The sequence below is a fragment of the Brachyhypopomus gauderio genome, chromosome 5 (genome assembly GCF_052324685.1).
Source record: "Brachyhypopomus gauderio isolate BG-103 chromosome 5, BGAUD_0.2, whole genome shotgun sequence".
NCBI classification, from domain to species: Eukaryota; Metazoa; Chordata; class Actinopteri; order Gymnotiformes; family Hypopomidae; genus Brachyhypopomus; species Brachyhypopomus gauderio.
In genome coordinates this window covers 3,496,229-3,520,318 of record NC_135215.1, presented here as the reverse complement: position 1 = coordinate 3,520,318, position 24,090 = coordinate 3,496,229, and the positions used below count along the sequence as shown (strand labels likewise).

General features: G+C 45.8%; 3 protein-coding genes across 12 annotated transcripts in view; 2 read left to right on the top strand and 1 right to left on the bottom strand.

Moving 5' to 3' along the window:
- The window catches only part of pparaa (peroxisome proliferator-activated receptor alpha a), a 46,231-nt gene extending 36,324 nt beyond the window's left edge, over positions 1-9,907 (top strand). For all 10 annotated transcript variants that reach the window (XM_077004949.1, XM_077004948.1, XM_077004951.1 and 7 more), the window contains 5 exons: positions 2,235-2,392; positions 6,079-6,217; positions 7,242-7,441; positions 7,653-8,121; positions 8,814-9,907. In XM_077004949.1, coding sequence (XP_076861064.1) covers positions 2,235-2,392; positions 6,079-6,217; positions 7,242-7,441; positions 7,653-8,121; positions 8,814-9,058 — 1,211 coding nt within the window. In that variant the 3' untranslated portion in view covers positions 9,059-9,907. The remainder of the gene's footprint in view (positions 1-2,234; positions 2,393-6,078; positions 6,218-7,241; positions 7,442-7,652; positions 8,122-8,813) is intronic.
- A 730-nt stretch (positions 9,908-10,637) lies between these two features.
- mcm10 (minichromosome maintenance 10 replication initiation factor) lies at positions 10,638-18,221 on the top strand. Its single transcript, XM_077004947.1, has 18 exons — positions 10,638-10,956; positions 11,046-11,258; positions 11,470-11,796; positions 11,954-12,164; positions 12,411-12,576; positions 12,921-13,088; positions 13,242-13,358; positions 13,443-13,636; positions 13,720-13,790; positions 14,100-14,213; positions 14,346-14,466; positions 14,599-14,827; positions 16,391-16,529; positions 16,611-16,744; positions 16,918-17,031; positions 17,331-17,476; positions 17,610-17,652; positions 17,746-18,221. The coding sequence occupies exons 1-18, from the start codon at positions 10,950-10,952 to the stop codon at positions 17,827-17,829; spliced, it is 2,598 nt and encodes an 865-aa protein (XP_076861062.1). The 5' UTR covers positions 10,638-10,949; the 3' UTR covers positions 17,830-18,221.
- Positions 18,222-19,464: 1,243 nt separating this feature from the next.
- On the bottom strand, positions 19,465-23,987 carry ucmaa (upper zone of growth plate and cartilage matrix associated a). The gene is made up of 5 exons (XM_077004962.1): positions 22,168-23,987; positions 21,771-21,842; positions 21,603-21,698; positions 19,953-20,051; positions 19,465-19,712 (listed from the first exon to the last, which is right to left on the bottom strand). Exons 1-5 carry the CDS (start codon positions 22,223-22,225, stop codon positions 19,615-19,617), a joined length of 423 nt encoding a protein of 140 aa, XP_076861077.1. The 5' UTR covers positions 22,226-23,987; the 3' UTR covers positions 19,465-19,614.
- Positions 23,988-24,090: the final 103 nt, after the last annotated feature.

The window sequence follows — 24,090 nt, the reverse complement described above, 5'->3', positions numbered from 1 at the left end:
GCACAATGGCTTTCAGAAGCTGACACAACTGAAAGTCTAATACCAAAGAGGGGCAGCACATCAGTTGTGTGAAATTACTTTGGCTTTTAAAAAGATGCTGCTCAACGTCAGGTACCCTGCAAAACATGCCTTGCTACTGTTGCTACGACGCGAGGTAACACTACAAACCTTCAGCATTAAAAAAACACCACAAAGCCTCGTATGATATTTGTAAGGCTAAAATGCCAACGACCAGTGCTGCATCTTCAAATACGCCAAAGTGTTTCTCTGCGCTTATACAGCTTTAGTATGCGGTGAGCAGCGAAATACCGTAAAATCACGCATATAGGCGCAATAAGATTTAAAGCGCGGATGAATCGCGAAAGCGCGGATAGCTTGACCGCGGTCCAGCAGACAGGGTTCACTGACCGAACCGTTTGAAAGTGTAACTCCTTATAGATATAATTGGAAGCGGCACGCTGAAATAACTCGGGCAGTAACGGAGTTCATAGTGAAAGACATGATGCCCGTTAATATAGTGAACAAGCCCGGCTTCATGGCTTTGTTAAACACACTGGATATGCGCTACCAAACGCCCTCACGCACATATTTTAGCCAAGTTGCTATAGCCTACCTGCAGGGTTGCCAACTCTCACGCATTGACCGTCTTAGACTAAAAAATTAGTAGTTCGCTCTGGCGCCAACCACAGGCGATCGATCGATCACGATATAATAATAATACTTACATTTAGTCCATTTTACACCCAGTGGCGGACTTAGCAATTTGGAGGCTCAATGCGAATTTAGCTAGGGGGCCCATCAACATTAATATGCGAGAAATAAGTTCAGCTTCACACTACAAGATTTTAGGCTGGTTTTTCAGTCGCCGACTGTTTTTGTAGATCGCCGACAGAAACTGGTCGGACGCAAATCGGGGATCATTCGGCGCTCGCTCAGTCGTGTAGTGTGAACTGCTGAAAGACGCTCGACGAGTGGTGGCCGACTCATCGCAGACGACCGGCAGATTTCTAGCATGTTTAATATCTAGCATGTTTCATATCTAGCCCAGTCGGCGACTGTGAGTCAACAGCAGCGTCTAGCTTCATACAACTTTACTACAAGACTGTGTTTAAGTTATTGTGACAGCACTGGAGAAATAGTGCGATTGACTATATCTATGTTCACTGCAACGGAGAGATGAAATAATTCTAGCAATTTGGGACTATGGAGTGGTTAAACGGTAAAAAAAATAATAATAACGAAAATGTGGAGTACATGTACGTTGTTTTTATTTTCTTCGTGGTGTTGCTGGTTCTCGCGAGTGTTTCATTTTCGTGTTCTCGTGTTTTTGGACGGCAGCCAGATGAGTCGGCGATTCCCCAGTCGTTTAATTCGTGAGCCCACGTCGCCGATCAGTCATGTAGTGTGAACGCCACAACAACTGAAAGACTTGCGATTACAGCACAACCAGTCGTGTAGTGCGAACGGCACAAAAACCTGATGACTGAAAAGTCGTGTAGTGTGAACCTGGCTTTAGCTAGACAAGGGGGCCCTACAGTGGGAGGGGCCCAAGGCAATTGCCTAGCAACGCCTCTATGCAAAGACCGCCTCTGTTTACACACCCCCCCCCCCCCCCCCCCCCGCAACCCTGTATCTGAGCTGTATAAAAAATGCCGAAACAGAGTTTCCTGAAGTGGAACAATGGGAAAAAATCGCGATTTTAAATCGCAATCGCAATTTATAGATAAAAAATTGCAATTAGATTATTTTCCAAAATCGTTCAGCCCTAGGTTATACCCTGTGTCTTGATACAAGTATGCATAGACATTCAGGTATTCAGCTCAGTTTTCATGACTCTCTGCACCCTTCTTAGTGCTGTCAAAACAGTATATGCTTTGAAATGTCCCTGATCTTACTTGCCCTTAAAAGAAAAAGTGGTCTTTCCTTTTAAATGCAAACCTAATTAAGAAGCCATTCCTCATAGCAGTGCCATGTCTTTGGGATTTCATGGGTATTATGGAGTTATCAAAGGTTCCACTAAAAGAGGAAAAAAGAGACTCTATACATTTCTGGAAATTACATATGGATGCATAGTAGTTTTGCTTATGGAAGAACGTACTTAAAACGAAAATGTAAAATGAGTGGAAGCCTTTGTCAAATGTATCTGATTAACTCAGGGTGTGGCAGTAAAGACTGTTCCTATTGTGAGCCTTAATGGAGCAGCAGGTGTGTGACTGGTGGTGTGTCCTCCACAGACGTCCTTAGCCCTGTCTCCAGTCTCTCCTCTATCACGTCTGGGACTGTCAAGGAGCAGGACGATGTCCCCACCAGTCCCCTGGACCTCGAGTGCCGTGTGTGTGCTGACCGCGCCTCTGGCTTCCACTACGGAGTTCATGCCTGTGAGGGATGCAAGGTTAGCAGACAAATAAGTACACACACACACACACACACACACACACACACACACACACACACACACATACACACACACACACACACTCATTGTGTAATGGAGGTCGTTTGGAATGTCTCAGGCATTTAGAGCGAGGACACCCTGACCACATTGATGTGACTTGATATGAGACCATTCTGTAAATACATTCCGGGCCAGATCATTTTTTTTACACTCAACATTATATTTTAGTACAGGAAAAATACAGCACAGATCTTTGTACGCTCAACATAATCTTACATTCTGTTTAACGCAAACGACCAGAACGAAGAGCACCGTGTTCTTTTTAGGTCACAGTCACTTGTCACGGAGTGCCTTTGTTATGTAAATGTGGGGTTAAAGTCAGATTACAGTGAGTCGGTCAAGCCAAGGTTGTTGTGATTTTGATGATTATGTCAGTCAGACACCTCCTGCACTGTGCTGAGTCATTCATTGGCAGGAGTTCAGCCTATCTCGCCATTCACATGAAGGCATCATGCGAACTTGAGCTGAACTCTGACCCCCACTGCAGCTGCGGTTAGGTTCTCCCGTGTGTCCGTGAGACCTCTCTTTCTCGCCCTTGGTGTGGTCTCACACGCAGCAGCTCAGGAATGCGTGTGACCGTTCAAAAAAAGTCTCGTGTGACAAAAATAACGCAATGCTCAGCTCCTCCCACCCCACATGAAAGGCCTTTCTGCAGCATCCCATGAGTCTCGGCGCTGGGGCTTTCGGTTCTCTGCTTCCTCTTTGGCAGCACGTCTGTGGGTCACGGTATTGGAGTGGCTTGGGAATAATCTCACCATTACCTTGTGTTTCTACCTCCCCATCTACAGCATGCCTACGGTTGTCGTAACGATGGGGTTGTCGTAGCGATCATTCACCCGAGGGCTGCACTCTGCCACCTGCTGCGGATTTTCTTGCAATAACATCAGTTATCTGCTTTGTTATCAGAAGAGTGTGGCTGGTCGTTTAATTGTTATGAGCAGATAAGCCCCAAAAGAGACACAGAGTTCATCTTCTTTTAATCATTAATAAATGAATGTCATTATTGGTTTTCAGGTTATGTAGAATAATTATGAAAATGATGTGACAAACAAGAATAAAACATTTTAGGTGATGTTATGAGTTTATATTTGTCTTGGACCCTCTTTGCCTTCAGAACTCCCTTAATCCTTCGTGGCATAGATTCAACAAGGTACTGGAAACATTCCTCCGAGAGTCTGGTCCATATTGACATGATATCATCACACAGTTGCTGCAGATTTGTCGGCTGCACATCCATGATGTGAATCTCCCGTTCCACCACATCCCAAAGGTGCTCTATTGGATTGAGATCTGGTGACTGTGGAGGCCATTCGAGTACAGTGAACTCATTGTTGTGTTCAAGAAACCATTCTGAGATGATTCATGCTTTATGACATGGTGTGTTATCCTGCTGGAAGTAGCCATCAGAAGATGGGTACACTGTGGTCATGAAGGAATGGACATGGTCAGCAACAATACTCAGGTAGGCTGTGGAGTTGACACAATGCTCAATTGGTACTAATGGGCCCAAAGTGTGCCAGGAAAATATCCCCCACACCATTGCAGCACCACCACCAGCCTGGACCAGCCTGGTTGATACAAGGCAAGATGGATCAAGGCTTTCATGTTGTTGATGCCAAATTCTGACCCTACCATCTGAATGTCGCAGCAGATATCGAGACTCCAATCTTCTATTGTCCAATTTTGGGGAGCCTGTGCGAATTGTAGGTCCCTGTTCTTAGCTGACAGGAGTGACACCCGGTATGGTCTTCTGCTGCTGTAGCCCATCCACCTCAAGGTTCGACGTGTTGTACATTCAGAGATGCTCTTCTGCATGCCTCGGTGGTAACAGTTGTTATTTGAGTTACTGTTGCCGTTCTATCAGCTCAAATCAGTCTGGCCATTCTCGTCTGACCTCTGGCATCAACAAGGCAGTTGCGCCCACAGAACTGCCGCTCACTGGATATTGTCTCTTTTTCGGACCGTTCTCTGTAAACCCTAGAGATGGTTGTGTGTGAAAATCCCAGTAGATCAGCAGTTTCTGAAATACTCAGACCAGTCCGCCTGGCACCAACAACCATGCCATGTTCAAACTCACTTAAATCACCTTTCTTCCTTGCTCGGTTTGATCTGCAGCAGATCGACTTGACCATACCTACATACCTGTTTTTTTACATCTGACATTATGGCCTTGTAACGGTGCCTCAGAGGGGACTGTTTATAGGTCGTGGTCTCCTGTGCAGCGTGGTGTTGTTTCCGTGCCCAGGCACATGTTCTTGCATGGCACGCTGGTGGAGCTTTTTGCCACTGGTGTTGTAACACTAACCTCTCACACACATAGTGCAACCTTGATACCCCCGACAGTGGACATGGATTATTTGAGTACATCTTGTGATTAGATGCTGAATGACATCTGATGTGAGTCTCCCTGGCCCTCACAACCCAAATACACACACACACACACACACACCTACACACACAAACAAAAACCCTAAAGGATAGTTGTTTGTCATGGCACAGAAGCTAAATCTGACCTTAGACACAATTGGCAAGTATGTCACCAAAATAGTCATTTAAATAACATTTTGGTCAATGCCCTTTGCATGTTTTACATTAACATTTAATAACAATATAGTGATTGATTGTTAGGTCATTGGAGGTATCAATTTCTCCGAGTGCACATTACTCTGCATTACTCTGCATTACTCTGCATTACTTGCAAAGCAAATATTGCAGTGACCTCTGTGTAAGGGAAGAATTGGCCATTAATGTTTCCGGCTGTGTGGTAGTGCCACGTGAGAAGCCGGCACATCCTGAAACACTGTGTCAGACTCATTTGGCCAGCGCTAAATTCAACAGCTGTCAAAGCACCAGCGAGAGCACAGACTCACCCTCACACCTGGACCCCCGAAAGCTCTGAAGATTTAGGAGAAATTGCCGCTGACAAAAATGAATTGTGCATTTGAAAAATAAAATACATCACAATCGGCATAAAACATCATTCTGCAAACTGGATGTCGCAGCCGCTGTCTGGGCCCGGCGTCTGTATTATGCCACGAGTTCAGTCGCGAGCGCCGTAGTATGATGAAAGCAAAAGTAACTGAAGATAACCGAGAGCACAAAAGGGCAACGTTTAAAGCCCTAACGAGACAGTGCCAGGGGCACATCACATCCACTGCCATTATAAGTGCCCAGTTTGATAACAGAGCTCTGGCAATGAAAACCTGGGAGGGGACTTTGGCAACAAAGGCCCCACATATGGGCATAAGGGGCGGGAGAGGGCGGAGCTATAACAACAGAGTCATCAGAACATATATGTCTGTTTCATATGAACTGTCATAGCTAAACTGTGAAAATGTACTTTGTGAAATTAAGCATTTTACATTGTTGTACATAAATTAACCTTCTTTTAGTGACTGTTGTATGTGCTTTTAACTATAACGCTTTTCTTGTCTGGTACTCAGTGTTTGACACATTATCACAAAAGAAATGTCCTCACACCACCACATATTACAGCAGCATGACGTGAGGAGTCAGTGTTTTCTGAAGTGACATGACATTGACGTTGAACCTGTTTATCAACAGACCACTAGGTGGCGCTGTGCTCGTCTTTTACGTTAAGTCTGTGCGACCCTTCCCCTCAGGGTTTCTTCCGGAGGACCATACGCCTCAAACTGGAGTACGACGAGTGCAAACGCAACTGCAAAATCCAGAAGAGGAACCGCAACCAGTGCCAGTTCTGCCGATTCCGCAAGTGCCTCGCCGTGGGCATGTCCCACAACGGTGAGAGGCCCGACCGCCCAGACCGACCCCCCGCCCGACCGCACGCCCGACCGCCTCATCCACCCTGCTGGTTGAAATCCCATTTGGTTGAAATCACACTCTATAAAAAAATACAATGTTATGTAATGATATTGCATACTTTACCTGTCATTACAGTCCATGTGAGGTTTTGATTTAGCAGTGGAAGATCTGATGTGCCCAGCTAAATGTACGAGTTATTATTAGCAAGAGCAGGTTATGTGGGTGATGTGGAGACATGCTGTCCTTTCTACCATGGGACTTCCATCTCTTCAGCTCATTATGGGTCTATGGTCTGGGTCTAGGGAAATTTCACTTTACTAAAGTTCCTGCCAGTACCCATTGCAACTAGACAGCTCTTAAACTATATATAAATAACAACATAGATCTAACAGCTATATATAGGCCCATTTTCAGATTGGCAGCCTCTTCATATGGTTATGTAGAGCCAAAGGGTTCGCTAGGGCTTCACTGTAAACCCAACCTTACGTTACACCGCACCACCTTAGGCCACGGCTACACCCCTGACCTTTGCCCTTGCAGCGCTGCTGTAACAAGTGCGTGGGGACCTCGTGCCTACAAGACCGTCAGGATTATTGACATTTAGACTCTTCCTTCATCTGTAGGACATCACAGCACATCACTTATCTGCCTGATGGCCTATTTTGACTAGTCCCTCACACTGTATGCCAGATCACCCCAGTTCTACTCTTCATTTCCAAATATTTCACCTTACCAGCTATATCCAGCCACTTTAGACCTGTCACTTTGCGTGCATTGCCTGCACTTTAATATTAAAGCTTTTACACTAATGCATGCTACATTTACAAGTGCTTTGCCTATTCTCACTGTCTGTTGAATATGGCATAACTTTGATATGGCATGTATTGACTGTATTGTTGCAGCCTTCTCATCTATATTTCCCTGTGCTGTGATTTGTGTTTGTGTGTGTGTGTGTGTGTGTGTGTGTGTGTGTGTGTGTGGGCACTTGCTCATCTCTCTCTAGCCATCCGCTTCGGCCGCATGCCCCAGTCGGAGAAGCTAAAGCTCCGTGCGGAGCAGCAGACCAGCCCGAGGGAGCCCAGCCGGACCCAGCTGACCGACCTGAAGACTCTGGCCAGGAGGATCCATGACGCCTACCTCAAACACTTCCACATGAACAAGGCCAAAGCACGTGTCTTCCTCACAGGCAAGACCAGCACACCGGTGAGGGAGATCAGGTCTTTTCATTAGCAACCTCTTAGTGTTGCTGTGTTCACACATTAAGACCTACTCAGAGTAGTGAGGGAATACATCTGTATCAGCTGTTATATCAGGTGTTATACTAACCAACAAATCAGCCGAATGGGAGCGTAGACGCTCGGCACTGTAGCTAACGGACCCTTCACGTCTTTTCCGGATCCTTCTCTTTCAACAGCCCTTTGTTATCCACGACCTGGACACACTGGAGCAGGCTCAGCAGACTCTCGCCACCCAGCTGCTGGGCGAGGAGGAGGAGTCGTTGGCCCGAGCTCTGCAGGCCCGAGAGACCGAGGCCCGTCTCTTCCACTGTTGCCAGCACACGTCCGTTCAGACGGTGACGCAGCTCACCGAGTTCGCCAAGGCCGTGCCGGGCTTCGCCGCCCTGGACCTCAACGACCAGGTGACTCTCCTGAAGTACGGCGTGCACGAGGCCCTCTTCGCCCTGCTGGCCTCCTGCATGAACAAGGATGGGATGCTGGTGGCCCGGGGCGGAGGATTCATCACGCGGGAGTTCCTTAAAAACCTGCGCCGACCCTTTAGCGACATGATGGAGCCCAAGTTCCAGTTCGCCACACGCTTCAACGCCCTCGAGCTGGACGACAGCGACCTGGCGCTGTTTGTGGCCGCCATCATTTGCTGCGGAGGTGAGGCACGGCCAACGCACCAGTGAAGTGGAGAAAATGTGTCATCAGCTGGGGTCCTCCTCCGTGTAGTAACACTTTTCAGTATGGCAGAGAAGCAGTCGCTTTTTTAATGTTGAGAAATTCCTTTTGTTCAGTGAGCCTGACCTGAGTTTTATACACTGTGTCATACAGAGTTGCACGTTGGTGGAGCTTAAACACTTCCTAAACTGCAAACTGTGTGTGTCGGGATTTTCCTTCCACCTCTCTCGGCGCCAGAGCTGAGTGGTCTTTTGAAAGAGGTTACATAATAACAGCGAGCCTCAGAGGGACTTTGGGACTTTTTTTTTCTTCTTTGGGCCAGCAAAAATAACCACAGCTTCCTGCAGTGTTTGCTCCAGCTGCTTCTCAACAGGGTTCTGTTGGGGCTACAACTCTAGCCACAGCGTGCAGCAGTCTCTCTCTCTCTCTCTCTCTCTCTCTCTCTCTCTCTCTCTCTCTCTCTCTCTGTAAATGCCATAAAAATACTTTCAACCAAAGACAGCGAAATAAAATCTACATAAGGATATTAACATAAACACTTTTATAAGCTTCACATTTTCCATGATTTTGACTCTCTCGCTTTCTCGCTCTCTCCTTTTGTCTCTCTCTCTCTCTCCCTCCCTCACTGTCTTTGTCTCTCTTGTTCTTTTCGCTCTTTTCTGAACCACTCACAGACCGACCAGGACTAAGAAACGTGTCAGACATCGAGTGCATTCAAGAAAGCATCATTCTTGCTCTACAGCTCCATCTACGGGCCAACCACCCTGACAACACCTTCCTCTTTCCAAAGCTCCTGCAGAAACTGGCTGACCTTCGGCAACTCGTAACGGAGCATGCACAGTTGGTCCAAGACATTAAGAAGACACAGGACACTTCTCTCCACCCATTACTGCAGGAAATATACAGAGACATGTATTGAGTGCTGGTGGGGTGAAGGTTGTGTCTGTGAGGTAACAAGACATCTGAACAATACCAGACACCGTCAAACTTCAAGGCTATTGCAAGAGGATTGAGATTTACTCACGACTTTTAGACTTTTTAGAACATTATACTATCCGAAGAAGCATGCGGTTACTGTACTTTGCACACACCTTCAATCCAATAAACCAGCATGGGCCTTGGCCGTTAATCTTCATGACTAGCTATTGGTGGTATGCATTACTTGACACTCTATGGCAAATGCAGAAGTGAACCCACTGTGCTTTAACTGACAGTCATCACCTTTAGGCTATAAGTACTGCGTTGCCGACAGCAAGCAAACGCACTGCCACCAAGCTGTCCGTGTCATCTTATTTTATACCTCCTATAAGTGGTGTGTACTCATTGGAAAATATGCATCTGTTGTAGTAATGAGCATTCTAAAAATTTTATGTAATTATGCCGTGCTAGAATGCAATAATACGGCTCGCACACAGAGCCATCAATTGAAGACCAGTACCTCATTTTCAAAAGTGTAGGACAACATGTATAGTAGTTTCAGTATTACAAAAGTGAACACACACTATGAAGCACTCCACTGATTGGGAATCAATGTAAAAGTTATTTATTTTTGAAAATATGAAACCAGTGCTATTAGAAGAAGAGTCTGATTGCATGGTTAAATTTGTATGTCTTGTCTGGGAAAGATTTAACCTTTTCCTGATGTTTTCCAGATTGTGAGTAATCTAAAACATGCATAGATTTTGTGTTCAGCGTGCTCAAAACTATATTCATCAAATGCATTACACTGTCGTTCTGCTCTTTTAAATAAATGGCTATTATAAGGGGATTATATTGATTTCAGGGAATATTACTTTGTGTAGATACTCAGGGAAAATTATGCTTTAGGATTTAACCGTTAGCTTTGAGTTTCTCAACACTAGAGAAGGTACAGTGTGCTACAGCCACTTGTTTCAAGGGAAAATAATTATTTTCTCCCTATGAAACAAATATTTGTATATATTTTACGGTAGTGTATTAAGGGACTTGTAAAACTTAATATGGTCTACAACGATATTTACATACTGTTAATATTCTGTAAATTGCGGAGATGCATTAACAGTTTAGATTAAACCAGGGATCGGAAAATAAGTGTATATGCATAACAACCATTTTATGAATAAATGTTTTTGATTCTGAAGATGTACCAAGCTTCGTGTGATTTGTGTTCTAGTCCTGTTTTTGCAATATAATTGTACCATCATCTACAGTATTTAGTCACAGCCCAGTATCTGACGTCCATTTCCGTATCCCACGATCTACATTATAAAGACAAAGCAGATCCGCGAAGAAATGATTTGCAAATCAGTGAATATTACCAACATACTACATATGTGCATTATTCTCCCACAACCATTATTAATGAATACATCATGGCATAGCTAATTGAGTAACGCTGTACTATGACACCCAAACAATAAATAATAAAGACACGAACGTAAATGAAGACAGTTTTCCGTCTGCTATTTTGTGCAGGCTCAATAGAGGCGCCTGCATCGTGACGTACTTCCGGGGTCCTCACATTTTAACGTTTTCGCGCCACCGTAGAAGTTTCGGAGCGTCAGTTCAGACAACATGATCTAATATCTGTAGTAGTTTCATCTGGGTGTCCACCTATCATAGTTATTATTAAAGTATACGCAGAGTACACCGCAATACTCTTACTCTGTCTGCAGTAGGAAAAAAGTGAGCATGAGCTCTGTGTCTTTCTGAAAAGTCTTGATTCAAGCTAGAAACACTAGTGAGTTGTGTAGTTAGGAGTGTCGCCTGAAGTCGATCTCACTGGAGTCCTACAAACAGAGACAACTAGGTTAGATAGTTAAGGACCTAAAATGACGGGTGAGTTGAACGTGTTCTGGGTCAAAGACTTGGCTAAAGCTGTAGATTCACATGCGAAGTCTGAAATGCTGTTTTCTTGTGATCATCAGCTGAAGACGAAAGTCTGGACATGCTGCTGTCTTTATTCGAGGAGGGTCGTGGTGAGGAGCCAGAGACCTCCGCTGCTGGGGCAGGAAATGCAGATCTGGACGACCTCTTTGATGATGATGATGATGATGATGATGTTTACGCTGAGCCCGAGGAAGAGGACATGCCATTGCCATCGGAAAGTGAACATAATCGATCCAAGGAAGACCTGGAGGGTGAGAGACCATTCAACGCTGTTCATTCCTCCATAGTCGATCGCATAGTTACTACACCTAAAACCTGCATATGAAATCACTAGAAAAACATGCACTAAACCCCTATTAAATGTATTTGGTATTGAATCCAACTGCACATGCGCAGTGCGTTTTACTTGTTTCATGTGTCACGCGCTGGTGAGCATCACTGACACTGATCGTTGAACTTCAGCGGAACTAAGGAGCATGCGGGAGAAGATGCAGACGCTACAGCGGCAGCTCGTGGCTTCTCAGGCGCTCGAGAGCGTCTCCCAGCCCGGGCGCGCGCAAGACGATGTCGCCTCGCGCAGGCAGTCAGGCACCAGAACGTCCGCGGCAGCTCCGCGTTCCCCCGAGCGCGCGACGTCCCTCCAGCAACGCAGCAGACCCGCCCACAAAGGTCACCAGGGTAACACGTCACCCCCAAAACAACAGAAAGTGGCTGCAATCTCCCCTCCAGCAGTGGGGCTCACTGGGGCACCGCAGTGCCAACAGAGGACTCCACACCAAGCCAGAGCAGGTATTCGATATTAAACATATGAAGAAATGGCTGAATAGGGTTAGTCTTTGGTGTTTTTATTGGTACAGTCTGCTGGCTAGTTGTTAAAATTGCAAGTGGTCGAATATTAAGTAACTAGCAAGGTAAAGCAGATATCGTTACCTTCTCTTTTTAACAGCCACCTCTCTAAACCACAATGCATCGGGACAAAGTGTGAACAACGGGCTGTCGCAGCCAACGAAAAGCAGCAGTAGATCCAACAGTACAGTGAAGTCGCCCACAACCAGCAGAAGTGCTAGTGTGACTCCTCCCACTGCGAGACAGAACACCCCCCAGCCATCTGTCAGTCAGGACGTTACCAAGGAGAAATTCTCAGGTCTCAGGCTTAGGTGTGTATTTTGTCTTTGTCTATTTTGTCTTTCTTTTTCTTTCTTTCTTTCTTTCAATCCACCAATGCAGGTAGGAACCAAAATTCATGTATGCTGTCTTAAGAAAAGTTAAGCGTTTCTTAAAGAAATAACTGCTAAGTACTGCTCACTACTTTGTCATATGATTGTCTTTGAAGTGTCACTACACAATGCAGATGAGACGTTAACTGCACTATGGTCAGAGAATCTCCTTCTGTCTCCCTGTAGGAGACCTCGTTTGTCCTCGGTGGAGATTGAGCACAAAATGGCCAACCGCAGATTGATCCGACTCTCACAACTGCCCGATCGACTGGCCAGGGAAAATCTGGAAGATAGTGACTGGGTTACCTTTGCGGTGGTGATAAATAAAGTGACTACACAGAGCAAGAGTAACGTAAGCAGTACTGGTTCTCCGGAGCTACAACACAGCAAGCGGCATCATGTTTGCGTTTAATTTCATTGGACTTGAGACTGTTTTTGTAATGAGGCATGTTTAAAAAATGAGTTATATGTACATATAAACAATCATTTAAGAACTCGTCAGCCAGCTAATAGCAGCTTAAAAATTGGAACTTCCTTTCCTATCAATTAGTTGAATCACTTATTTATAAAAGCAGCTCTTTGATGATTGTTTTTTGGTGAGCACAGTCTGCGTCGAGTTCAATGTAGGTAAGAAACACCAATCTGTCTGAAACTGATGAATCATCTATGTGATGTCTGTGATGATTTCTTTTGTAGGGAAAAACTTTTAGCATCTGGAAACTGAACGATCTTCAGAACCTGGAGGTGAACGTGTCCCTCTTCCTGTTTGGGACCGTTCATACAGACCTGTGGAAGACGGACACGGGGACGGTGATCGGCATCCTCAACCCCAACCCAATGAAGAACAAAGACGGCTACAGTGAGGTCAGACAGACGGAGGGGGATAAGACACCACATCCTTTTACTTCTACCTGAGAAATGGCAAAATTTGGACGCATGGGCGCCAGACCATCTTGGTGGCCACTCTGAGTCGGTCTCGTTTACACCCTTCTGAACGCACCCAAATCTTCTCCGCAGATTAGCCTCACTGTGGACCATCCACAGAAGATTCTTATGCTGGGAGAAGCCATGGACTTCGGTACTTGCAAGGGGAAGAAGAAGAATGGAGATTCTTGCACCCAGCTGGTCAACCTGGTGGGTCCACCGCCCCATCTCCGGGCTTTCGTTTCTGTAGCCGTCAGTCTTTGGATTAATTTCTTTTTCTCTTCCTCCCACTAGTATGAATGCCAGTACTGCCAGTACCACGTGAAGGCGCAGTACAAGAAGATGAGCTCGAAGAGAGCAGAGCTCCAGTCCAGCTTTACAGGCTCCGCCCCTGGTAAAAGAAAGGGACGGGGAGATTTGAGGGAACGCCTGTGTCAGAGTGACTTCCACTATGGGGGCGTGTCCTCACTCGCGTGTGCACCATCAGCGTGAGTAATTATACCCCCAAAAGGAGTAGTGCATTGTCAAGGCCATTCTTTGCTGACGTCACTGTGACTACGTTCGTCCGCAGGACTGCTCCTCAGTCAAAGAAACAACCTTCAATTCAGGATGTTCTGGCCTCCATCCCTTCCAAGAAGCTTGGTAAGAGTGTGGCCGCTATTATTTTTAAGTGGTCACATATGTGATTAGATGTGTGTGTTTAATTTGTCTGTTTCTGAAACTGTTGGACAAATGTGGCCCAAATCGATGGAGGTGGTTCGGTTTGCCTTTGTGAAGTGTTTCAAGTGAAGGAAACACTCAGATAACCATCAGAAGGACAGAAGGAAGGAAGGAATTTGATTTGGCTGCCTGTGTAAACATACAATAGTGAGGCTGTGTCGTTGTGTGTGTGTCGCAGACAGACAGTACTATTTCCTTTCATATAGGTTCATTTATTCTCTGTGTTTTTAGACCTTGTTTCAAATGAGGTGTCTGGATGTACAGATGACTTCAAAACCCTAATGTCCTTGCCTACACCCGGGGCACTTAATATAAAGAGACACTTGGGAGACACTAAGACAAAAGGTAATATGCTTGATACATAATAAGTCTCATGTGCACATTTCAAGTAAGTGTAAATACACAGTTGAGGGTGTACTTGAACATCTACATGTTTGTGCTTCTGGCTTCCCCCTTCCTGCTGGGCGTGGGACGCAGAATCGTGCGGGCCGTCGTCTCTTCGATCCATCTCTGCCTCCGACCTCCTCAAACAGCAGAAAGCGCTGCACCAGCGAAGGCTGCAGGCCCGCCACAAGAGGGCGGCAGAGATCCAGAGCAGGTGGGATGGGCTGCTGGGTAGAGCGGCTAAGCTAACGTGCGCCTTTGCCGCTTGAACAGTTTTCCTGCCGTGTATCAAAGGCATACGCTTTCTCGTGTATTGAAGTTTCACGCATGTTTGTGACTCTCTCAGGGTGCTGCAGGATACGGGGGCCGCTGTGGTTTCGGCAGGACCTTCTATAAACCGGGGTGCTCTGCTCTCACCGAGGGCAGCTTCAGGGGCTTCACACGTGGCCTCTCCACCTGCCTCCCGCCTGGCTGACTCTCCTGCACCCACCTTAGGGCGAGGTTTCATGGAGGGCCAGGACATTCTCCTGGATATGTCTCCGCCTCCACCCTCAAAAAGCACAGCAGCCAAAAAGGTCTGGACCTTCTTCCAGACATGAGTGCAGTTACTTGGGTAGTTGCTTGTACTGTGCTTGTACTGTTAGGCAATTCAAGTTTTTTTTTAAAGGCCACATTTTGCCAGAGTGTATTTCAAGTATACAATTACTGATGTGTAGAGGAGCTAATGATTGCTAGCACTAGACCTACTCATGGTCTGTTTGCAGTCAGCTGTGAAGTTTTTGCCAACCGCACCAGAAGTTAGATTAGCACACCTTGGGAATCATTGATGCTGGTGTAGTGAGTCTGGGCCTGGGTACTCGACAAACCCATGAACTTCCTGGTCTTTAAATACTGAAATGACAGTTTGTAACATTTCATCAAAAAGAAGAAAAAATTCACGTCAATTAATTGGCGAAACACTGCTTTTATGGATTAATCATTCCAAAAATGTATGTATCGTTACATACACTTAACACTTTGCTACTGAAACAGGAGTGCCTTTGTTGTTAGCTGTTAACTATTATGTCTAGAAATGTGGAATCTAGGTGCATTCCAATCGGACTAACTCTGCAATGTGGACAACACAGAATTAGGCCATTTAAGGGAGTTTCCAAACCGTAGGGAGTTTGAAGGGAACTTAAAACTGTGCAGGGAGTACGTGAATAACAGTTTTATCATTACACAGTGAGCTGAAACAAAAGTTAATCCAACAGTCACAGTGTCTCGTCAAAATCTTCTGGTGAGTTGAAACTGCTGGCTGAGCAATTAATCAGCAACGTGTCAGGGTTCACTTGTGTGTAATTTTATTATTTCATAAATGTATGCTGAAAACAACGATCAATGATGTATAAGCAACCTGTTCAGAAAAGTTGCCAAATCAGCTGGAACGTGAATTTAGGTTGATGTCTCTAACCTAGTTCCCTAATGGTAGTTATCCTGAGGTGAATCGTGGCCTTCGCACAATGTCCAGCCATCAACTGCATGCTCCTTTCACATGAAAATATGGGGTGGATATTACGTAGATATAATTCACTATACTCACAATATCAAACAGCGGAACTGTTTAATTGCCCAGCTTTCAAGAGGAACTAAAAAAAAAACGTGATGCTCATAATGTCTTCAGCATGGAGTTTTGGGGGTGTGAAGGGATTTAGTCAGTGGCAGCACCTTTGACCCTCAGCATGGGGAGGGAATACAAGGGCACTGCTGGGGGAGACTGAGGAGAGGAATACAGCTAATGACGGGCCTTCACTGGCACCTCGAGACACACAAGTAGAAGCCCGTGAGTTCTCATCGACATCCAGCACTGTTTGGTTTTGTTTGTTCTTCCCGAGTTAAATACATCATTTCATAACTAGCCATACTCAATATTATTCTGAAATTATCCAGAATATACATCCCTACAATGTGCCTAGTGCCCTAGTTTCTACCTACCGGTGATAAAAAGTTTCTGTGTGTGAAGTATTTATTTCATTTGATTTGGCATCTCCCAGTACTAAACAACATTAGTTCAGATGACTGCTGGTAACAACATGGTGGGTTCGACTGAAGGCCCTAAATGTGTATGAGCCCTGATTTCTTCCCCTCTCCTCTCCCAGCTGGCAGCGGTAAGGAAGCTCCAGGCCAAAGGTGTGGTCATTGCTAAAGATGACCCCAACGCCGTGAAACGCAAACGGTCCGGCGGCACTGGCGACGAGATCGCCAAAAGAGTGGAGCGTAGCCTGACCTCGCCGACAGGTGCGTGGACGGGCCCGGCCCACTGAGCCACAGGTCACAGGTGTGGCGCGGTACTGACGCTTTCGCTCGACTGCACTGCAGGTGAGAAGACCGCTGCCCTCGAGGAGGAGGAGCCGGCCCAGAAAAAGAGGCGAGAACAGCTAGACTATATCCAATCAGAGGAGTTTCAGCACATTCTTAATGCAAAGTCTACAAATTCCTGGATTATGGGGGAGGTGCGTGCGTGCACATGTCCAAGTGATGAATACCACATGATATATAAATAAGACATATCTACATATAAAGATGTAACTAAGAATACGGGTACCAAAAATGTACACAAACAAATCACTTTTGTTTGTAGTGGGTTTTTAATTTATTGGCTGAGCACAACCGTGGCGTGTTTCAGATGGAGGAGAAGGCCATGCAGGACTACTTCGAGCCGCTGGTGCAGAAGGAGAAGCTGGAGGAGAAGATGAAGAGCATCCGTGAGATGAAGTGTCGGGCAGTCACCTGTAGAACCGTACGTGGTGCTCCATCTTGGGGAGGAGAGGGGGGCGGTCAGCCATTAAGGCTCCACTGGAATGGTCTGTTGGCTCTGAGAAGGCTGTGGAATGATGCAGCGTGCGGCTTCTGGCCCGATTCACCTAGTTCACCACAGCCTGCTGGTGTGGTCTGTCCTCACCATAGTTCTCTCGCCCACTTAATATGACGTGATGGTGGGGTGGGAGGAGCACAAAGCTCCACCCGGGTGTCCCGACAGCAGTGGTTACTTAGCAGGGTGGTTACTTAGGGTGATTAATCACCGTCTCTCCTCCGCAGTGCAAGTACACGCACTTCAAACCGGCTGACCGCTGCGTGGAGGAGAAACATGACTACCACTGGCACGACGCCATCAAACGCTTCTTCAAATGCTCCTGCGGTCAGAGGAAGATCAGCCTGGGTCGCTTCCCAGCCACGGCCTGCGGGTGAGCGGGCAGAGGGGGGTCGGCCTCGTGCCTCGCGGTGCTCCTGTCACAAACGGCAGCGTCGCAAGTTAATGCAGGTGTACGTGGAGTTTGCCGGTTGTTTTTGTCTTGACCTCTGCATCCTCCGTTTCAGCAACTGCGGTCTGTACAAGTGGGAGAGAGACGGCATGCTAAAGGTACGTAAAATATTCGACCACTTCCGCTATTTAGGAACTTTTGCCTTTCCGTTTGATTGCTTCTCCTTGATTCTCCGTCCTCGACGTCCCCAGGAGAAGAACGGGCCAAAGATCGGAGCGGAGCTCCTGCAGCCGCGTGGGGAGGAGCAGCCCAAATTCCTCAACAGTCTGAAATAGAGCCAGCAGCGTCTCGGCGTGTCCCAGCCACCCGGCGTGGCCGTGTCTCCCCGTCCCTCCGCACACGCCGTTCAGGGAACGTTCTTATCCGTTTTCCCCGCTCATAAAACCGCATAACCATTTTTGGTTTTCGCCAAGTGAGACTTCAACATTGACAGAGCTGTTAATTTATGAACTTTCAGGTGCGCACACAAGGCCAGAGCAGATTAGTGTCTTTTGAAAATGATTTGCAACATCCTTTCTTACCTCTAGCACCAGTTATTTTTGTCTTTGTCTGTTTTTATGTGCAGTGGGTTTTTTATATTGTTTTAAAGTTTTACTATTTGCTATGAAATTCTGTATCATGTATGGCTTGTCGTGCACTGCGTAAATTAAACTAACGTGAGAATTTACGAACCATTTGGTCATTGTTCATCCACATTGCTCATTGTCATTGCTCATATTCTCCCAACCAAGTGAATACATGTGAGTAAATATAGGGTACCACCAGCAAAAATGCCCCCACATGCATATCTATACTTTCACTGTGTTTGCTTCTCTTGGATTAAAGGATCATAAAGAATTGGTTTGTCTTCTTTCGTCCAGCTCACCGTTACAGAGCGTGGTGGGCGGAGAAGTTCTGCGAAGTTGGGAAATCTTTCCGAGCGGTAGCTGCTCCCTCCTAACTGTCTAGGCTTTCGGTACAGGAATGTTACGTTTCCACAGCCATTTAAAAAAAGGCCTTCTGCCTGTCAGATGACTTCTGCAGAGAGGGTGCAAGTGGGGCCTCGTATACGACACAGCTGTGTGTACTTCGCCTAGAAACTCCAGTTCTATAATCTGGTCTACCTGTTCACTCATTCATTCTCATGGCCTACAAAGCCAAAATTGGACTAGCCCCTCTCTACATTATGTCCTTGATCAAAGACTGATCTGTACCACGAGCAATCTGAATCTCAAGTAGGGCTCGACTTGAAACGACATGCTTAAAGTCTCACGGAAAACGAACCTCAAACACTTGCTCTTTATAGCATATGTCCTTGCTCTTTAAATCGCATGTTTATCTGTATATAGTTATTTGTGCTTCAAGGTAATTCATGTTTAAGTTTGACTCTTTATTTTGGAGTTCTAGGTGATGGCATTGACTACTTCATTTAGTACTAGTCTGGTTCAGTTGTATCTTGAATTCTGACCTATGCTAATATCTAGGATGCAAAGCACTTTATAAGATTTTTATAAGTCGAATAAGAACATCTGCTAAATGCCTTAAATGGAAATGTTACTTGTAGTGTGAGCTGGTTGGTACACGTGCAGCATTGAGTGGACCTGGTATCTTACACCAGTAATAACCCCCCAGCTAAACCAGCTATAAACATACGGTAACTCCTTTACAAACTAGAGGTTAATTGTTTTCGTGGTTTTAAGTTAATGCCAAGATTACAGACTTTTATAAGCAACAGTGAGCCCAGTGCTTGTAAGACAGTGATTCTGTAGCATTTCCAATTAGAATATTTTGCTGTATTTTAAAACAACCCAGCATAATTTTTTATCAGAGCAAAGACTGATTAAAGATCATGGAACGTTTACAGTCCTGATTAAACAGGTCGAAAAGGAAAAATAATTTCGGTTTAGATTACATGTTCAAAGGGAAAAACAAGCAGTATAAATGAGTTTATATAGACATTGTACGGTACAAAAGGTGCGAATGAATACGTTTTAGGGTGGGTGGAGGACTAAGCGTTGGACTAATCCCACGTTGGCACACGCGGGTGATGGGAGGGGTGGCGTGGGCACACGTGGGCGGGCTCAGGCGTAGGCGCGGTGGTGCGGGTAACGTGGGTAGTACCCGTCGTAGTGGTACTGGCGCCATTGCTCCATCTTCTCCCGGGTCCTCTCGTACTGTTCTGGAAACGGGACATGCGGAAAGAGTCTCATTTCAAGCTGCATGGATTGTACGTGATAATATATATGCATGTAGAACTTTAAGTCCTGGTATCTAGGCCGGTGTGATATTCAGTAGTTCTCTACGCCCTGAATGAGTTTTAGGGTGATATTTCACTCCTCGGCTACCGATTGCTCTTGCAGATGGCACGTGGCTGTAAAAAGGGCCGCGGGGCGGTTCGACTGAACCGGACGGGTCTCACCGTCTCGCTCCTCCTCCCGGTGGTTCTCGTACTCGTTGGACTGCTCCTCGTAGTACTCCCTCCGGCGCTCGCTGGCAGCCGACTGGACTCGCTGCTCCGCTGCACGGACACACCAGAAAGTCCCGTTAACTAACGCACAGAGGCTGCCTTTATTTTAGCCAGGCTCCGAACCGTGTCCGGTTCTGTTCATTCAACCCGATGCTTAATACACCAATGCTGCTAACACCAATAACCTAAAGAAAAACGAATGCCTGTTGAAAGTTTTGAAGATATATAATAAATAAGAGAAATACTCTGGTGTTGATCATTATTTTGTGTGTATTAAAATGGTTGTAGATTCAGTCCAAAGTCCAAAGAGTTTCTGTCACATAAAAGCTGGATGTAGCATATTGAGCATAACCCGCAGTATTTAGAGAGAGAATGGAATCATATACAGGATTAAATCCTATTCAATCCTATACAGTATATAGCCTACAATTATACAGAAATGTCTGCGTGTCTTCTCCAGTAAATATACCCCCTTCTGGCCCTGCACCATAACACTGCCGTACTGTCATTTCCTTTGGGAATATTCCAAAGCACACAGACTCCACTGATGCCAGCATAAAGAAAGCCGGAGTCAGTGAGATGGCCAAGAGTAACACGAACACGTTTATAAACACTCCCATCATTCGTTTGAGTCCGCTCCAAATCAGCACTGGCGTCACTACACGCCGATGAATCGAGAAAGCCTTATGAAAAAGTAGAACAGGTCCTGCAAAGAGCATGAAGTAATATTACACAACAAATGTTCTTTTGTATTAAATACCGACTCCTCTATCCTGTTTTACTTTCATCGTATGGAGTTTGTGCATGCTCTCGTGGAATAACCGTGCAGCAGCCCGTTAACATGCCACCCTCGGCGGGGTTAAGGGTGCTCCTGCGTCTGCACATTCCTCTTTGGACTCCAGCTGTTTTCTTTCTGCAAACCTGCAGCAGCAGCACCCCCCGCGCACGCGCGAGCACGTTCGAGCACCTTTGCACATCTGCGCTGCCCGCGTGCGTGTGCTCGCTCTCCTCCTGCAGCTCCGCGCTCCTCCTCCGAGCCTCGCGGACACCTTAACCGAACGTGCTGCTGTATTTACGTTCTGACTTATTTTATCTTTACTTACCATAACCGGCACTCACAAGGCCTTTAGATGCGACCTCAAACCACTCGCACGCACAGCTATGCAGCTGCAGCGACTCTGGGGGGTTCGCTGACTGACAGCCGAATTGGCCAAAATACTCTCTCACTTTAGATAGCAGGCTCATGCAACTTTTTTATACATATAATTAGTCGGCTGACCAGAAAACCCAGCGTGTTTATCGTCGTCTGATCTGTGAGAATGAACCTTTACAGGTTTACATTCGATTAAACAACGCTGTGTGCTGCTAAGTGGGGTTGACGTTTATTTATTCATTTTCCATATAACATTCCTGGATAAAACGACCCAATTACAGAGATTCATTGTTAGCCTCTTGAAACCCACTAACCAGGAGCGCTATGGCAAATGCTTAGATGCATAAAAGTGCAGTTTAAGCTTTAATAAAACGCTTTATTGAGTTTTTAAGATGAATTGACAGGAATGTTGCAAACGCTGGGAAAGGTTGGGAACCGATGAAACTCACCAGAATACTCTTCTGGCGATTTGGGGGATCTTCGGGCACGACGTTTGAAGAAGTTTGAAGCATCTGATTCGGGCAGGAAAACCTTCGGAGGCGACGCTACAAAAGCATTTACAGGTGAGCGTTAAGCTCGTGGGCGCGCGCGTGCGCGTGCGTGTGTGTTGAACTCACCTTTATGTCGAGTGTGTTCAGGTTGACTGACTTTTCCATCCTTGACTGCTGCACTTTCTACTTCAGACAGCACTAACAGATACAGATAGGTGAGTGAGAGTCTAACTGGAAATACTGTCATAAAAATTTGAGTTTCATTTACCCTGAAAATAATTATATTAGAAATACTGATTAATATTTTATGAAATGTGATAAATTAGCTTATAGAGACAATCTAGGTAACACAAATCCTTAGTGCTATAATCCCCTTCATCCTTTCACTTTGCTTGCATGCACATTCATGCACACACAACATCTAGCCCCATTTTCACACAAATGCATGCACATACACAGGACATATGTACACACACTCACACACACACAACAACAACAACAACAACAACAACGAGGGACTCACCAGTTAGGATGACCACAGTGGGCAGCAGGGTCAGGAGGGCTATGTGCACCCAGGCCATAGTTCAGGCTGTATGTGAGAAGAGTGTGCTCTGTAGCTACTGGAACCACATCTGTCCTGGGACCTGGTGCAGGGTGCGAGAGGGGAGACAGAGAGGAGGAGGAGGAGGAGAGAAAGAGGGGGAGAGCTGGAATTTCACTAGCCCAGGGGAACACAGGAGGAGTGAGTGTGTGTGTGTGTGTGAGAGAGAGAGAGAGAGAGAGAGAGAGAGAGAGAGTCAAAGGATTAGAGAGATGAAGTTCCAGCGATATTCCCTTGGCAGTATGACGTGGTGTGGATGTGTGAGTGTGTGCACACAGACCCGGTGCTCTCAGACTCAAGCATTACTTTAACATTTTTCAGTATGGTTTAATTAGATCACTCATCATTAGGTTAGGGCTTTCATAGACAGTAGATCAGAGTGTGTGCAACAGATTGTGTGTAAGATGAATTCCACATGTAGTGAAATCCGGTGATCCACTAGTCCACTCCTAGATTATCTATGCTGAATTTAACAGCCTAATGCAGCACATTTAGCTACCAGCATAATTCACCAACATCATACCACCATTTTTTGGTGATGTCAATGGTCTGAACTGATGACAGTGAGGTCACAATGGCATTTACATACTGACAATGTAATGAAGCTTGTATGTAGTCACACCACACACATTATCTTTCTCTCCTAAAGGGTCTCTCCCTACATGTCTTTATGTGAGGATAAATCAATATATAATAAACCCCACAGCAAATTTTCACATTTAAAATGGGGACTCTAATGTGTGTGTGTGTGTGTAAGTTGGGCCCACACAGCAGTATTTACCATTTTGCAGAAGGTGACAGACCCAGACTCAGAGGAACGGAAAGTATTTTCCTGCCGAAGAGCCAGGGACCATATTTATATGAGTGTGTGTGCACGTGCCTGTGTGTCTGTCTGTGTGAAATCACATACAGTATATGACATGCATATTATTCCAATAATGGTTATAGTATATTTAGTGCATATGAAAGATTCAAAACAGATGGGCTCCTTGTTACTGTTCATTCATGCTATAGTGCTTTAAGGTATTGAGACATACTGCACTGTGTGCATCAGGTCATGTGATGTGGTCTGTTTTCCTTGCTGTGGAAACACAGTCGTCCATACATGGATATCACCAGGTAGTTACTTTATAGTCTGTATGAGCTAGATCGTCCGAGGTAGGAGCTGGCGTTTACCCTAGCTTTAGCCATCTCCAACTACAGTAACCCGACACACACGTACGTCCATGCCAGCAGACTCTGGAACCTTAGCACAGCAACAAGACATGTGAAAGATCACTCCCAGAGAAAGATGGCTTATCCGGAGATCCTCTACCACTGGCCACCATTCCTCCACCCCCAGGCTGACAGGTGCTGCCCTGCCGAGCCACCAAGCCCCTTCTCCACCTCTCAGAGCTGTTTGGGCCCTGCTCGCAAGGAAGACCGTAATGGTCAGCAAGCAGTAAACTCAATTGCAACACTTTGCCAACCTCTCACAAACACAAAGACACTTGCTGTGTCTTTCCCAGTCTGGGAGGCGTTTTAGTAGGTGTGGATGTAAAAGATGCTAATTGTCAGTGTATTAAGTGCTATCATTACCGGCCCTGAAATAGCATAATGACCAGTCTTAAGTGTTCCTTAAGTGTATCAGATATCATAAAACTCTAAGACCTAAAGATGCATAATGTTTATATGTGGAAAGTTCCTGTTCTATACACACTTAACTATATTCTGGTTCTATTGAGATAAATCAGGGATCTAAATAGCATGATGTGACTCGGGTTTAGTTCAGCTTGGTTCTATACGAAAGGCCCATTAAGGTGCATATATTGCAGCTACACAATAAACATTAGCATTCAATACACT